This window comes from Cololabis saira, chromosome 10 (assembly GCF_033807715.1).
Source record: "Cololabis saira isolate AMF1-May2022 chromosome 10, fColSai1.1, whole genome shotgun sequence".
In the NCBI taxonomy this organism is placed as follows: Eukaryota; Metazoa; Chordata; class Actinopteri; order Beloniformes; family Belonidae; genus Cololabis; species Cololabis saira.
The window spans coordinates 2,328,647-2,342,442 of NC_084596.1; the positions used below are offsets into that span (position 1 = coordinate 2,328,647).

General features: G+C 43.0%; 1 protein-coding gene across 1 annotated transcript; it reads left to right on the plus strand.

Moving 5' to 3' along the window:
• Positions 1-4,266: 4,266 nt before the first annotated feature.
• LOC133452306 (NACHT, LRR and PYD domains-containing protein 3-like) lies at positions 4,267-13,796 on the plus strand. Its single transcript, XM_061731543.1, has 6 exons — positions 4,267-4,653; positions 6,507-6,617; positions 7,318-7,405; positions 9,835-10,057; positions 10,171-10,218; positions 12,670-13,796. The coding sequence occupies exons 2-6, from the start codon at positions 6,538-6,540 to the stop codon at positions 13,794-13,796; spliced, it is 1,566 nt and encodes a 521-aa protein (XP_061587527.1). The 5' UTR covers positions 4,267-4,653; positions 6,507-6,537.

Below are 13,796 nucleotides of genomic sequence, written 5' to 3' on the forward strand. Positions count from 1 at the left end.
CCAATCCCCTCCGTCCATCGTCCATCGTGGCGGAGGGGATAAAAAGTTTTCCTTAAATATCTTTAAAGGGAAAACTATAATTCTTAGGTGTTTCCATCCAAGATTGTAACTCTGCTTCTATTTCTGTTCCTTTATCTGTTGATTATTACCTTCTATAGAAATAAAGGATAAAATGAATGTCAATGTACAAAAAACAAATAATAAAAAGAAGTGACACAAGGCCTATACTTTAATGTACTTTACTGGTTATATTCCATTTATCCATTTCATAAATCAGTATTTGTATTTTGCGGCTCTGCTGTTGCTTGCTTGCTGATTGGGTAACGTACTGCGCCACGCATCGCGTCACTTCCTGGTGTTGCAGTCTGTTGCTGCTGCACGGCGTGCAGGCTTAAATCTCTCCCGACTTTTTTGTCTAAAACTTGTTTTGTTTTCTGGTAAAATAGCACTATATCTGGTACATTACTGTCTTTATTTCAACACTCGCTCATTTTCTCTTCCGTAACTTTCACTGTCACCAATCACCGATACATTTTCTGTCCGTTAGCCTCTGTTAGCATCTTAGCATGGCCTCTCCGTCTCCCACCGTTTCACCTCTTTGCTGCTCAGTGTGTGAAATGTTTAGTTATTCCTCTGCCTCCTTTAGTGAAGACGGTAAGTGCTTAAAGTGTAGTTTATTTGCAGGACTGGAGGCGAGGCTCAGTCAGTTAGAGGTCCGGTTCGGCCAACTAAACCATAGTCCGATAGACTCGTCAGCTTACCAGGCTAAGAGTGGTGGACCGGCCTGTAGCAGCTGAGCGTAGCCGCTCCCCTGCAGCTCCCGAGCAGCCAGCCAGTCAGGGCCGGTGGGTGACGGTTCGGAGGAAGCGTAGTCCTAAAGGGCTCACGGAACACCACCACCCGCTTCATGTGTCTAACCATTTTTCCCCACTCAGCGACACACCCGTTGAGAAGCCGACCCTGGTGATTGGCGACTCCATAGTCAGGCATGTGAGGCCGACTCCAGAGACCATAGTTAGGTGCATCCCAGGGACCAGAGCGGGCAACATTGAAGGAAATTTGAAGCTACTGGCAAAGAGTAATCGTAAATTTGGTAAAGTTATCATCCATGTCGGAGCTAATGACTCCCGTCTTCGCCAGTCGGAAGTGACCAAAATTAATATTGTCTTGGTGTGTAACTACGCCAAAACCATGTCGGACTCCGTAGGTTTCTCTGGTCCCCTCCCAAATCTGACCAGCGATGACATGTTTAGTCGCATGCTCTCGCTCCGTTGCTGGATGTATCGGTGGTGTTCAGAAAATGACGTGGCCTTTATTGACAACTGGGAAACGTTCTGGGGAAAGCCTGGTCTGATTAGAAGAGACGGCATTCATCCGACCCGGGCTGGTGCTGCTCTTGTCTCTAGTAATTTGGCCTGTTTTATTAGACCCTCTCCCTGACATCGCAGGGTCCAGGCCACGATGCAGAGCTGCAGTTTAAGACACTTCTCTGCTGCTTCTCGAGGACCAACGCCTGCCAACAAAACTGTAGGATTGCATTATGTAATTAGCGACTCTAAAACTATAGGATTACATGATGTAATTAGCAACTCTAAAACTGTAGGATTACATGTTATTGGCGACTCTAACCAGGTGCCTAGCAAAATAGAAGTGGTTGCAGTTCCCCGCCCTCCACAAGTTCACCAGGTGCGGCGTTATAGAGGCATTAACCAAAATAACCTTGTAAAAATTAAAAACAAAGCACATTTGGTACTAATAAGAGACCAAAAAATTAGATGCGGACTACTAAATATACGATCGTTAAGCTCCAAGTCTCTGTTAATAAACAATATAATTACAGAGAGCATGTGAGTTTATGTATCAGTGTTTGTTGCCTAGCCTGGGTTGGGACTTGTTGCTGTGTGTGTATATATATATATATATATATATATAAATATATATATATATATATATATATATATATATATATATATATATATATATATATATATATATATATATATATATATATATATATACACCGTAGGCTCTGCATCGATTTAACGCGGAACCATAAATCAGGCTTTAGAGAGCGCCTTTACTTGTCTCCCTGTCTCGCACTCACTCCTCTCTCCGTCTTTCTTCTTGTCTCCGGCTCACTCCTCTCTCCGTGTCATCTCCCTCTATTGCTAACTTCCCTATCCACCTGTTACGCGCCTCTCATCTCTGTATATAGAGTCAAGCTAATTACACGAATCTGATTGGCTGAGCAGCATCATCATCAGCTTGGGAATGCTTAACTCATATGGAATTGGTCTGTAAGGTCTGCTAAACAAATGCCGTAAAGAACAGTAAAGCTGCGCTGGTTAAAATAGAAGTGCCCCGTCAAAATGTAGAATCCCTCGGTAATTTATTGATTACAGGTCTGGGTCCGTGCAGGACGGCGTCTGGACCCGGACCCGGACCGATGTCAGTTAGTGCCAGATAGTGACCTCTGCTATAGGGTCTTTGATATTCAGTTTTTTTTTTTAAAGGCACCCCCACCCCCCGTCCTCTGGCTCACATGACCTCTTCCGGTACGGGAGCCAGCCGTACTTTCAAATTCGGAAATGGGACGCGGGAAGTAGTGTTGTGCCACAAGGTAGATGCTGTTTCAGTTATCAAGAGAGTTATTAATAATTGTCCTTCAACAATTATTAATAATTAATAAGGTAGATTATTTATCAAATTGAATTATCAAAATGACTTAATGGAGACGGGGCACCACCTGGTTGTCCAGGAAAATGATAACTACATGCAAAATCAGTCTCAACATTAATTATTCTACAGAATAACAATTGAAGGAGGAAACCCGAATAGGGTTAGGGTTAGGGTTAGGGTTAACAGAGGCGGAGATTAAAATAATGTATATACGAGTTTTTTTTGTATACCAAAAAAGGACGAGTGAGAGAGAACAGGAAGTGGCAGCGACAGCCAGTTCTGGGAACCTGCACCGAAGCAAACAGTCACACGGTCACACCGGAAAAAACCTTGATGTTGCAACTCTGCAAGCAGGAAGTGGAGCTGGAAGAAGAGGAAGGCTAAAGAGGAACTGCCTCTTGTTAGTGAGAGAACACTGTGGGAGTTGCTAAGGGACTGCACTTTCTTTGCAGGGTGAGACTGTTTGGAGTAAAGCTCCACAATCATGATGACATTCTATAATGCTGTACTTGGCAGTCTAATCAGGTACGGTATGGCAGCATGGTATGGTGCACTTCCTGTTCAGCTCAAGAATAAAATCAACAGCTTAATTAAAGTGGCAATGAAGATAATTGGGCACAGCAGCTATCCACATCTTCATCTATCTATGAGGAGAGGGCAGTAGTTCTGGCCAGTAGTTCCTTCCAGACCCCTCCCATATCTTACATTCTGAGTACGAGCTTCTGCCATCCAGGAAACGGTTCAGAGCCAGTAAATGGAAGAGCAATCGGTACAAGCTCTCTTTTCACCCCACCTCCTTTATTAAATAAACTACCTGTCCTCCCTTTAGAGGGCAGAGTCCCTACCGGGACAGGTAGGGGACAGGTAGGGGACAGGAGCAGATCTGATCTGCTGTAACTAAGCTGCTGACTGATCCAGTAGTAGTCAGCCCTTGTTTTTATATTTACCACTACCATGCTGCTAATGAGGAAATTAGGAAAAAGCTTGTTTTTATTCTTTGTTCTTGCTTTTTTCCATACTGTACCAATAATGAAATGTAATTAAATGAGGTTCCGGGATAGATGCAATTTTTGCCTAGAATAAAGTCGAAATACAATTTGGTGAATTAAGTGTAAATGTCTCCTCCATCAAATCCAGGTAGCAGAGCGACTGACAGCTATGCAGCAGCAGCCGACGAATGAACGAAGTGTAATGTAATGTTAACGTTAAGTTTCTGAAGTTATGCAACTGCATATGTGTAATATGTTTCAAATCAATATCGTAAAGCCAATTCTTGTATTCTGAACCTTGTTGTTCAACTTTATTCACGAAATTTTGAGTTTTTTTCTCAACATTTTGACTTTTTTCTCGAAGTGCATAAGGAAAAATAAATCTTCCTCCTCTAAAATATTATTTTCATTTTTCTATTGCCCTGATTCTCTTCCCTACTTGAGTGTGTGGATTCAGACGTGAACGGATTGTCCTGACTTGGTGGTCGTGGGTCAGAGTTTTCTCTTTGGTTCCTCCTTCATGCAGTTTCCTTCTACTCTGTAGATAAAGACTCATGTGATTTCCTGTAAACGGAGCTGCTGTCTCTCACCCCGGATTAACCCTTTTACGGCTCCACCGCTTATTATAAGCTAAAGGAACAAACTCTGATTATATTGTTGTTTTTTAGCTCGCTGTCACACTTCTTCATTTGTTCATTCCAGGGATTGTTTTGCTGAGTTCATCCACGTCCAGCAGGAATAAATAAATAGGTAAAACCAGGAGAAAGTGAAGGGAGGAACTTGTGTGGAAACAGATCTAGATAGTGTCAGTCTGCGTTCAAGGCTCAGATGGAGCGTTTTTACTTCAGAAAACTCAAGTCGGTTTATTTTACACTTCCATCTATTGTGAAGCTGTTCAGTTGCTGTGAGCGACTGTAAAGGGTTTAATCAGGGCAGGAAACGGGTCTGTACCGGGTCTCAAGAGGATTCTGTTCACCAGCTGAAGGTAAGGTGTTTATCCCTCTAGAGCAGCTGTTTCCAGCTGTTTCCAGCTGTTTCCAACTGTTTCCAACTGTTTCCAGCTGTTTCCAGCTGTTGGAGACATTAAGGAGCTTCAGAGCGGGTAAAGCTGCGGGGGGGGGACTTTTACATGATGAAACGTATTAACATCTCCAATGCACCGAGAAAAACCTGCCTGAAGTCGGAAGTGTCAGCAGAGTCTCAGTCCCGTTTACACGGAGCAGAAACTGTGGTGTTTTCCTGCGTTTTGTTCGTTCGTTTACAGGAAAACGAAGCTCAAAGTCTCCAAAAACCATCATTTCTGAAAACTCCGGCCAAAGTGGAGATTTTTAAAACCTCTGTCTTCACGTTTGCTTGTAAACGGAGAGAAACAGACATTTAGGCTTCAGAACGTCACATTATGAGACAGAAACGTCACCAGCGTCATGAGTGACACCTGTGTTTACCATTTTTTTGGCCACTGCCGCTTGTATCCGCGATCTTATCCTTTCAATCATTACCCAAAGTTTATGACCATAGGTGAATAATAATAATAAACCGTGATATCTTAAAAACTAAAGCAGCACAAATGAAATGTCTTTCTGCACAAACCAGCACGAACGATTGAGAATATTTTCACTGAGTTTAGCGTGGGGTGGGGGTGCAGCTTCACGCAGGTCTGGCTGGCCATAACTTGCTTGTCAGAAAGACGTGGTTGGTGTAGACACCTGTCACTCAAACATGTCTGATCCTGGTCTGACCAATGGGGAAGCTCCGCCCACTGCGGGATGTTTGTGTCAAAATGATTCAATCAAAAAAAAAAGACTTCAAAACTTTTTTCACTTCAATCAAAAACAAAATCACTTCAAATCGAACAAAATATTTTCAATCAAAGAAAAAGTGTAAAACATGTAATTTTTTTGCATTCACAGACTTTTTTTCTTTGATTGAAAAAGTTTTTTTTATTGAAGTGATTTTTTGTTTTCATTGAAAATATTTTTTTCCTTTTTGAAGCAACTTCTTTTTTGATTAAATGATAGAGACACAAATGTCCATCCCATAATAATAACGGCCCAAACACAAAACAACACGACTTCAATCAAAAAAGTTGCTTCAAACGAAAACCTTCACTTCCATCAAAGAAAACATTTCCAATCAAAGAAAAAGTGTTCAAATGCATTTTTTTTAGTCTTAGATATTTTTTGCATTCAAACTATTTTTTTTCTTCGATTGAAATCATTTTTATTGATTGAAGTGATTTTTTTTAAATTGAAAATAAATTTTTTGATTGAAGCAATCTTTTTTTGATTGAATAATTAAGACAAAAAAATCTACCTCCATATTTTTCAGGACGCAGTTTCCTGATGCAGTGCTGCCAAACGTCCTGCAGAGGGCAGTATTAGTCGACTGGTTTTTGTACATGCAGTAATGCAGCTTTTTAAGCTTGGATTCTGGTTCTGCGTCGAATCCACGCCGAGCATGCGCCGCACGCGCACCCCGCGGTGCGCGTGCCTGACGCACCTCCCAAAAATTGTAACTACGCGTCAAGAGGTTGCAGACCCAACGCAGACCGAGTCGCTGTGATTGGTTCGCTTGGTAGCAACGCATTTCCGGTTCCGGTTCGTGAAGCAGTCGTGAACTTTCAGCTCTTTTGTTTGAAATGGAGTGATGGAGAAGTCAGAAAGTTCAAGACGGCGTCACGGTGACGGCGTCGCGGTGACGGCGTCGCGGCAACGGCGTCACGGTGACGGCGTCGCGTAGGCTCAATGTTGGTTTAACGCAGAACCATAATCCAGGCTTTACACCACATTTGTCCCGCTTGTATCATGTAAAGGTGAGTTGATGTTGTTTCCTCTGCAGATGAAGGCCGGAAGTGTGTGAAGGCAGCAGCATGTGGAAGTGGAAGTGGAACTGGAAGAGGAAGGATGAGACAGTTCCTCCGGAACAGAAGAGAGGACAAGGAGCTCAGAGGTGAGACAAGATCGCCTAAACCCAGACCAAGACCAGAGAGTAGGGATGACCAATACCATTTTATCACACCGCGTATGAGTATTTTAACTTACTAAAAATAACTAGGCTAAAAATGCAATGAAAAATGCAATGAATTGGAAGGCAGGTTTTATTTGCAACAGAAAAATGTAATACAATTAAATAAAATGAGTAGAATAACTATTATAAACAAAACTCAGCCGGCTGGGCTTTCCTCCAAGGCCCGGTGGCGCTGGGAGCGCTAGCAACGCTAGCCCCCTGGACAGCCCGCTGGGTCCCAACACCAGTCTCTCGCCATTGAACCTGAGCTAATGTTGGGTGTTATGGTCTTGCAGTAGCATTAGCAAACTCGGTATCTTCAGCTGAGGCTCAGAACAGAGCTAATTATTCAAAAATAATCCACTTCAGAAGTTTGTAATGATTTGTTCAGAACACAAACAATAGAGGAAGAGACAGAACGTGAATAAAGCGATTAAGGTGCAGCAGAGATCGTCTGTGATGCAGAGTTCAAGGTGAATAACACAAACCTTGACTGACGCGTTTGAGTGGATGACTGAAGCAGCCGTCTGTACATAGAGTGTTATCGCTTCACAACAAGACTTCAGAAGCTGTTACTTAGACCTGTCAACCAATCCCAGTCAAGCATCTGCAGACCAATCCTCTTTTCTCTCCATTTCTGCAGCATTCAGCCTCAAACACATGACGATGTGACGTCTGAGGACCAGGATGACTCCAGGGAAGTGATGACCTCCAGGAGTGACAGCTATACTGTAAGTCAAACTGCTTCCAGTCTTAAATCACAACCTCCTTTTTTCCTGAATGAGAAACTCAAGAGTTCCTTCAGCTTCTTCAGCTGATGGAAGCAGAGATCTCTCTCTTTCAGAGCAAATGATAGACAAACAACAAATACATCATCATTCCAACAGACCCGTCAGTCGACGCTAACGCAGAAGGGCCAACTTTTGAAATTCCTAATTTGACCACCAGAGGCTCCAGAAGAGAGGCAGCTAACGTCTGAGAGGCTGTTAGAAACGTCTACCGCCGGATGAGAAGGTAGCAGAGGTTGCTCAGTGTTCAGTGGTCCAGTTTCTGAACCTCAACCAGGTCCCCCCAAAGATCTCCGCTTAACCCTTTCATATTCAGGAGGTGGAGACGTGTGACAAAGAGCTGTTAGTGCAAGCGATGCATTTCCGGATCAGAGCTCTTGAAAAGAGTTGACCCGTGTCCATAGCTACATCACCTCAAAGTACACACGTTGACGCCAGTAAGCACACCACATTAGTTTCTTCGTTTCGGTCAGACGTTGACTCTGTTGAGGAATTTATCAAAAACCAGTTCAGAAGTCCGCTCGTGGTATAGAGAGTTTTTAATCAGTAAGCCGGCGGTGGGCATGACCAGCACAGATCAAGTCTGAAGTTGGTGTGCCGACCCCGAGAGATTTTACACAAGTTTTTATACAAGAAGCCTGTGATCTTCCAATTCGGGACTACCCCCTGGGTCAGGAAGTCCTTATATGGTATCGAGTCCTCGTCTCTGCAGGAGCTGGAAGTGTGAGCCACTCCCCTGGTGCCTGTTTCGGCAGGGATGCAAGACGTCGGAACTTGCGTGACAATGTCCCGGCAGGAACCTGCATGTCAATGTCTTAAGGGGGATATGAGGCTTGAGCAATCAGCAAGGCGTCGTTGTGTCCCTGCAGGGGTCATTTGCTGCTTCATCAACTCTTATTTTGGTGCCTATGAGCGCATGGCCTGCGATGGACTGGCGACCTGTCCAGGGTGTAACCCCTGCCTCTCGCATAAAAATAGCTGGGATAGACTCCAGCAGACCCCCGTGACCCTGGAAGGAAGGATAAAGCGGGTAAAGATAATGGATGGATGGATGGATGGATGGATGGATGGATGGATGGATGGATGGATGGATGGATGGATGAGCGCATGGCTACTGCACTAAATTAGTGTTGGTATCTGTCGTTGCAGTGCTAACTTGAAAAGAACGGTGTTGCGCGCCTATGAACTTGTCCCTGCAAATGGACAAGGTTTTAGAAACGTGATTCTAACATATAAAAATGTGTTTCCTCTAAAAGTTACACTATCCCCAACTGCTGAACGGAGACGCACGTCGAAATTGGTTTGTAAAAATGTATGTTCTGTCATTGGTGACCGTGAGTGTTTTCATTGCCATAAGCAAAGACACCTGATTGCAGCAAACCTTGTTCTGATAATAAAAGAGAAAAGACCTACGATCCCTGGTGGTGTGGGATCTGTTTGTTTCAGACATGCTCACATCAGACCAGTGATGGTCAAGTTACTTTGAAAAAGTAATTAGTTACTGATTACTGAACCAAAAAAGTAATCCTGTTACTTTACTGATTACTTATTTTCAAAAGTAATTAGTTACATTACTAGTTACTTTACTTAGTTACTTTTCAAAAACATGATGCACAACCTGAATACACTTTACTGGAACAATATAAAACAATATGGACCAAATCCACAAAAGGATTGCGCGGCTTTTGCGGCCGCTAAACCGGTGCAAATGAGACAAAAAGTGAGCGTCTAATTCACAAAGCACCCGCAAAGGGCGAATTGCTCCACAAACTGCGCTGCCAAGCAAATAGTGGCAGTCTGCGCCGGTGCCATTTGCATGCATGCAAATTAGGTAATATTGATATTACGGCGCAAAATTGCCCCCTTTCTATGCAAATAAGCCTCATTGCAAAAAGCGTCTAATTCACAAAGGCCAGGGCTATTTGCCACATGCAAAAATAGTGGAGCAAATACCGTCTTTCAGAAGCATGTATTAAACTGCGCGCAAACTCACTGTGTGATACTGAATGATATTAAGGGTGAAATCTATAGTCAGACATGACTTGAAAGTACGGCTGGCTCCCGTACCGGAATGCCCATACAAGTATGTGAAAATGAAAATTCAAATTGAATTATTGCATTTTAATTTCATTTTTGTCCCAAATAACTCATGCATATGTGGAAAATTATAATGCTATTGTGGAATTACATTTGCATTTGAATAAAGTCCCCTATGGGCTTCCATAGCAACCCTTGAGGGCCAGAGTTGGGAAACACTCGTCTTTAACCCATTTTCAGATTTCTGGATGTTCCTGAGTTTGTTCAAGTCCATCTGATTCTCTGTCAAGAATTCAGATTTTAAAACTTTATTCATGATGATTTCTTTCTTTAAGGTAAAAATGTGGTTGAAGGACACTTTGAAGAATTTGGACTCCAGTGGGCTGAAGGAATTCCAGTGGTACCTGAATAATGCAGAAGAATCAAAGGATGGTTTCAAACCGATCGAACTGTGTTATCTGGAGAATGCGGACAGATTGGACACAGTAAATCTGATGATGCAGAGGTTCTCCTCAAAGACCAGAGAGGTGGCCGAGACGATTTTAAAGAAGTTAAAAGGTGATAAAGGGCTTTTGTAGAGAAGGAAAAAACACCAAAACCATCTTACTATGAAGATTTTATCTTGTTTAAAAAAATAACTGATAATAATGTGTTTCATTGACCTCCAACAGAAAAACCTGATGTGCAGGACGATCCAGTTTCTCCAGCTGGTGCAACAGGTAAATGGTTCCAGTCAGTCGCATTGATTCCCTTCACAAATACTTTCCTGTGAAAGTCAGGATGCTCTCGATGGAGCCTCTGTAGAAGCTGCTCCTGATGGGGCTCTGGCTTTCCTCAGTTTCAGGAGGAAGTAGAGGCGCTCTTGAGCCTTCTTGGCCAGTGATGCCGTGTTGGTGTCCCAGGAGAGGTGACAGAGCTCCAGAGCTGTCAGGGATGTTCATATGTTATTTGGGTAGCAACACCTGAAACAGCGATGCTGAGACAGATTTGAGCAGTTTTTATACACATTTATCTTAGCACCCACCTAAACATTTCTGCAGACAAGTCTCTGGTCACACATTGCTTAGGAAGGTGTCTAAGAACACAATTAAGGATCTGAGGTGTTCATCCATCTTCCAGACATCTGAGATACCAACCTTATGTGCTCTGATAGCAACTGTGGGGACCAATTCCACTCCAAGTCTTAAACCTGGACTTTCCACTTCAACCCACAACCCCTCAGGGCTGTACTGCTAACATCCTGGTACTAGAAAACCCAGATGTTTTTGTCACTTCCACGTCCTGAATGTTCAGAGGTGTTTTAAAAGCCAGACTCCAGACTTTCTGGCTTTAATTTCTCTGATAATGTCATTACATGGATTAAATCTTATTTATCAAACAGGAAAAATTCTGTAAGAGTGGGTGAGCACAAATCACCCTACCTGCATTGTCCAGTAGGGGTCCCTCAGGGATCTGTGCTTGGGCCTCTTCTGTTCTCCTTATATGTTAATGAACTGCCAAATGTCTGCACAGATATCGACACCCTTATGTATGCTGATGATACAGTGATCTTTACTTTTGCTAAAAATCCCCAAGATGCAGCTAATAAATTAACCACTGCCCTAATCCACATTCAGCAGTGGCTGATTAATTCATGCCTCTCACTAAATGCTAAAAAAACAGTCTGTATGACCTTCAGTAAACCAACAACTAAACTGTCCCCCTGTAAAATTTATCTGAGGGGAGAGGAACTCCAGAACGTGAGTGAGTTTAAATATCTTGGTGTCACGTTGGATTCAACGTTGTCCTTTAAGAATCACATTAAAAGTGTCGTAAGAACTGTTAACTTTAATATCCGCAATTTCAAACAGATCAGATCATTCCTATCTGACAGTGCGGCCCTAACATTTCTACATTCTATGATTCTATCGCATATTGATTACTGTATCACCAGCTGGTCTTACACCTGTGAATCATTTCTTAGCCCTATTGAGTCCTGTTTTAAAAAGGCGCTAAAAGTCTTGGATAAGAAGCCCTTGTCTTATCACCATTGTAGAATCCTAGACAAATATAATTTTCTGAATTTTACTAACTTAAGAAATTTTAAATCTGCTGGTCTTATCTATAAAACATTACATGGTTTGGCTCCTCTGCCACTGAAAATGTTTATTAAAAAGAGATCTACCCGTGGCCCTACTCTGCGTGCGACGAGAGCCACTGATAGAGGGGATTGTGACCTAAGTTTCAGGCGGACAACTTTTGCCCAAAATACCCTATCTTATAAAGGGTGTGCACTTTGGAATAGCATCCCACCCTCGGTAAGGGAGTGCTCTAATTTCACCACATTTAAGAAACACTTGAAGATGTGGTTAAGAGGCAACCAAACCTGTGATCATGCATAATTCAGATTGGGCTTGTCTGGGGTATGTAGACATGGGTATGGATATGTGTGTGTAGGTGTATGTATATATATGTGTGTATATGTGTGTGTGTACGTACTGTACATGCGTATGTGTGTATATATATGTGTATATATACATATGTATATATTAAATACAATTAGTGGAGATACGGTAGAGCAATGTGCAATTTGATTATGCACTTTATATTAACGACGGGTTTTGTGCAATATGTATACTCCATTTTGGTTCCCGTGCAATATAATTTATCTCCTCGCACTAAGCACTTTAAAATATAAACACAACATATATCCACTATAACTGTACTCTACTGTTTAGACTCGTTTACACACTGGTCGTTGGTCTCCTGTTTTTATTCTTTGTACTAAGTTTCGTGTTGTGTTGTGGTATTATGTGTTTCTGTCTTTGTTTTTTCTTATTCCTTGTACTGATTTTCGTGTTGTGTTGTGGTATTATGTGTTTCTGTCTTTGTTTTTTCTGATTCGTTTATGTTCATGTTACCATCAACCTGCCAGGGGACTACAGATGGAAATTAGCCTTAGGCTATAATCTGGCATATTTACATGTGAATGTTCATTAATATGCACTGTCCCATTTTAAATAAATAAATAAATAAAAAAAAAAAATAAAAGCGATTTACTCAATATTGGACTGCTCGTCGTAAAGTTACAGCTGATCAGCGGATGTTCAGATCTTGATTGTTTTTAGAATTAAGTTGTTGAGTGAACTTCATAAAACACTAAATCTCTGTCTTTATGTTCTTTCATTAAGGTACGGTAGTTGAAGTTTGTAAAAAGTTGAAGTCTAAGCTGCAGAAGAAGTACCAGTGTGTGTCTGAGGGGGTCACGAAAGCAGGAAAGAAAACCCTTCTGGAGCAGATCTACACGGAGCTCTACATCACAGAGGGAGGGACCGGAGAGGTCAACAAAGAACATGAAGTCAGACAGATTGAAGCAGCTTCCAGGAAACCAGACGGAGCAGAAACAACCATCAGACAGGAAGACATCTTTAAACCCCCACCTGGAAGAGGAGGACCAATCAGAACGGTGATGACGAAGGGAGTGGCCGGCATCTGGAAAACAGTCCTAACTCAGAAGTTCAGTCTGGACTGGGCTGAAGGCAGAACCAACCAGGACATCCAGTTCCTGCTCCCATTCACCTTCAGAGAGCTGAATGTGCTGAGAGAGGAGAAGTTCAGCTTGGTGGAACTAGTTCATGGATTCTTCTCTGAAACCAGAGGAATCTGCAGCTTTGAAGAGTTCCAGGTCGTGTTCATCTTTGACGGTCTGGATGAGAGTCGACTTCCTCTGGACTTCCACAACAATGAGGACCTGACTGATGTTACAGAGTCCACCTCAGTGGATGTGCTGCTGACAAACCTCATCAGGGGGAACCTGCTTCCTTCTGCTCGTCTCTGGATCACCACACGACCCGCAGCAGCCAATCAGATCCCTCCTGAGTGTGTTGACATGGTGACAGAAGTCAGAGTATTCTCTGGGATCCCAGAAAAACCTGATGAAGATCCGGAAGCAGCTGTTCATGATTTCATCCGCAACCACCTGAAGCTTCCCGAAGACATGGCGAATTCCATCACGTTTCACCGCGTCCATCGCCTTGGAGGAAGAAGATCGGAAGCCCAGAGACCCAGACCCATTGTTGCCAAGTTTGAACACTTTAAGCAGAAAGAGCTGGTGAGAAGACGGGGGCCACAGCTGCGCGGACTGCCGTTCTCCGTGAACGACCAGTTCCCCCGGGAGATCCTGGACCGTCGTCGAGTCCTCTTCCCGGTCCGGAGGAGGCTCATTTCGGAGGGATGTCGGGCTGTCATCACCGTGGACCGGCTGTACGTGAACGGGGAGCTTTACCGGAACCCCAACATCACGCCGTGGCTCTTCTGA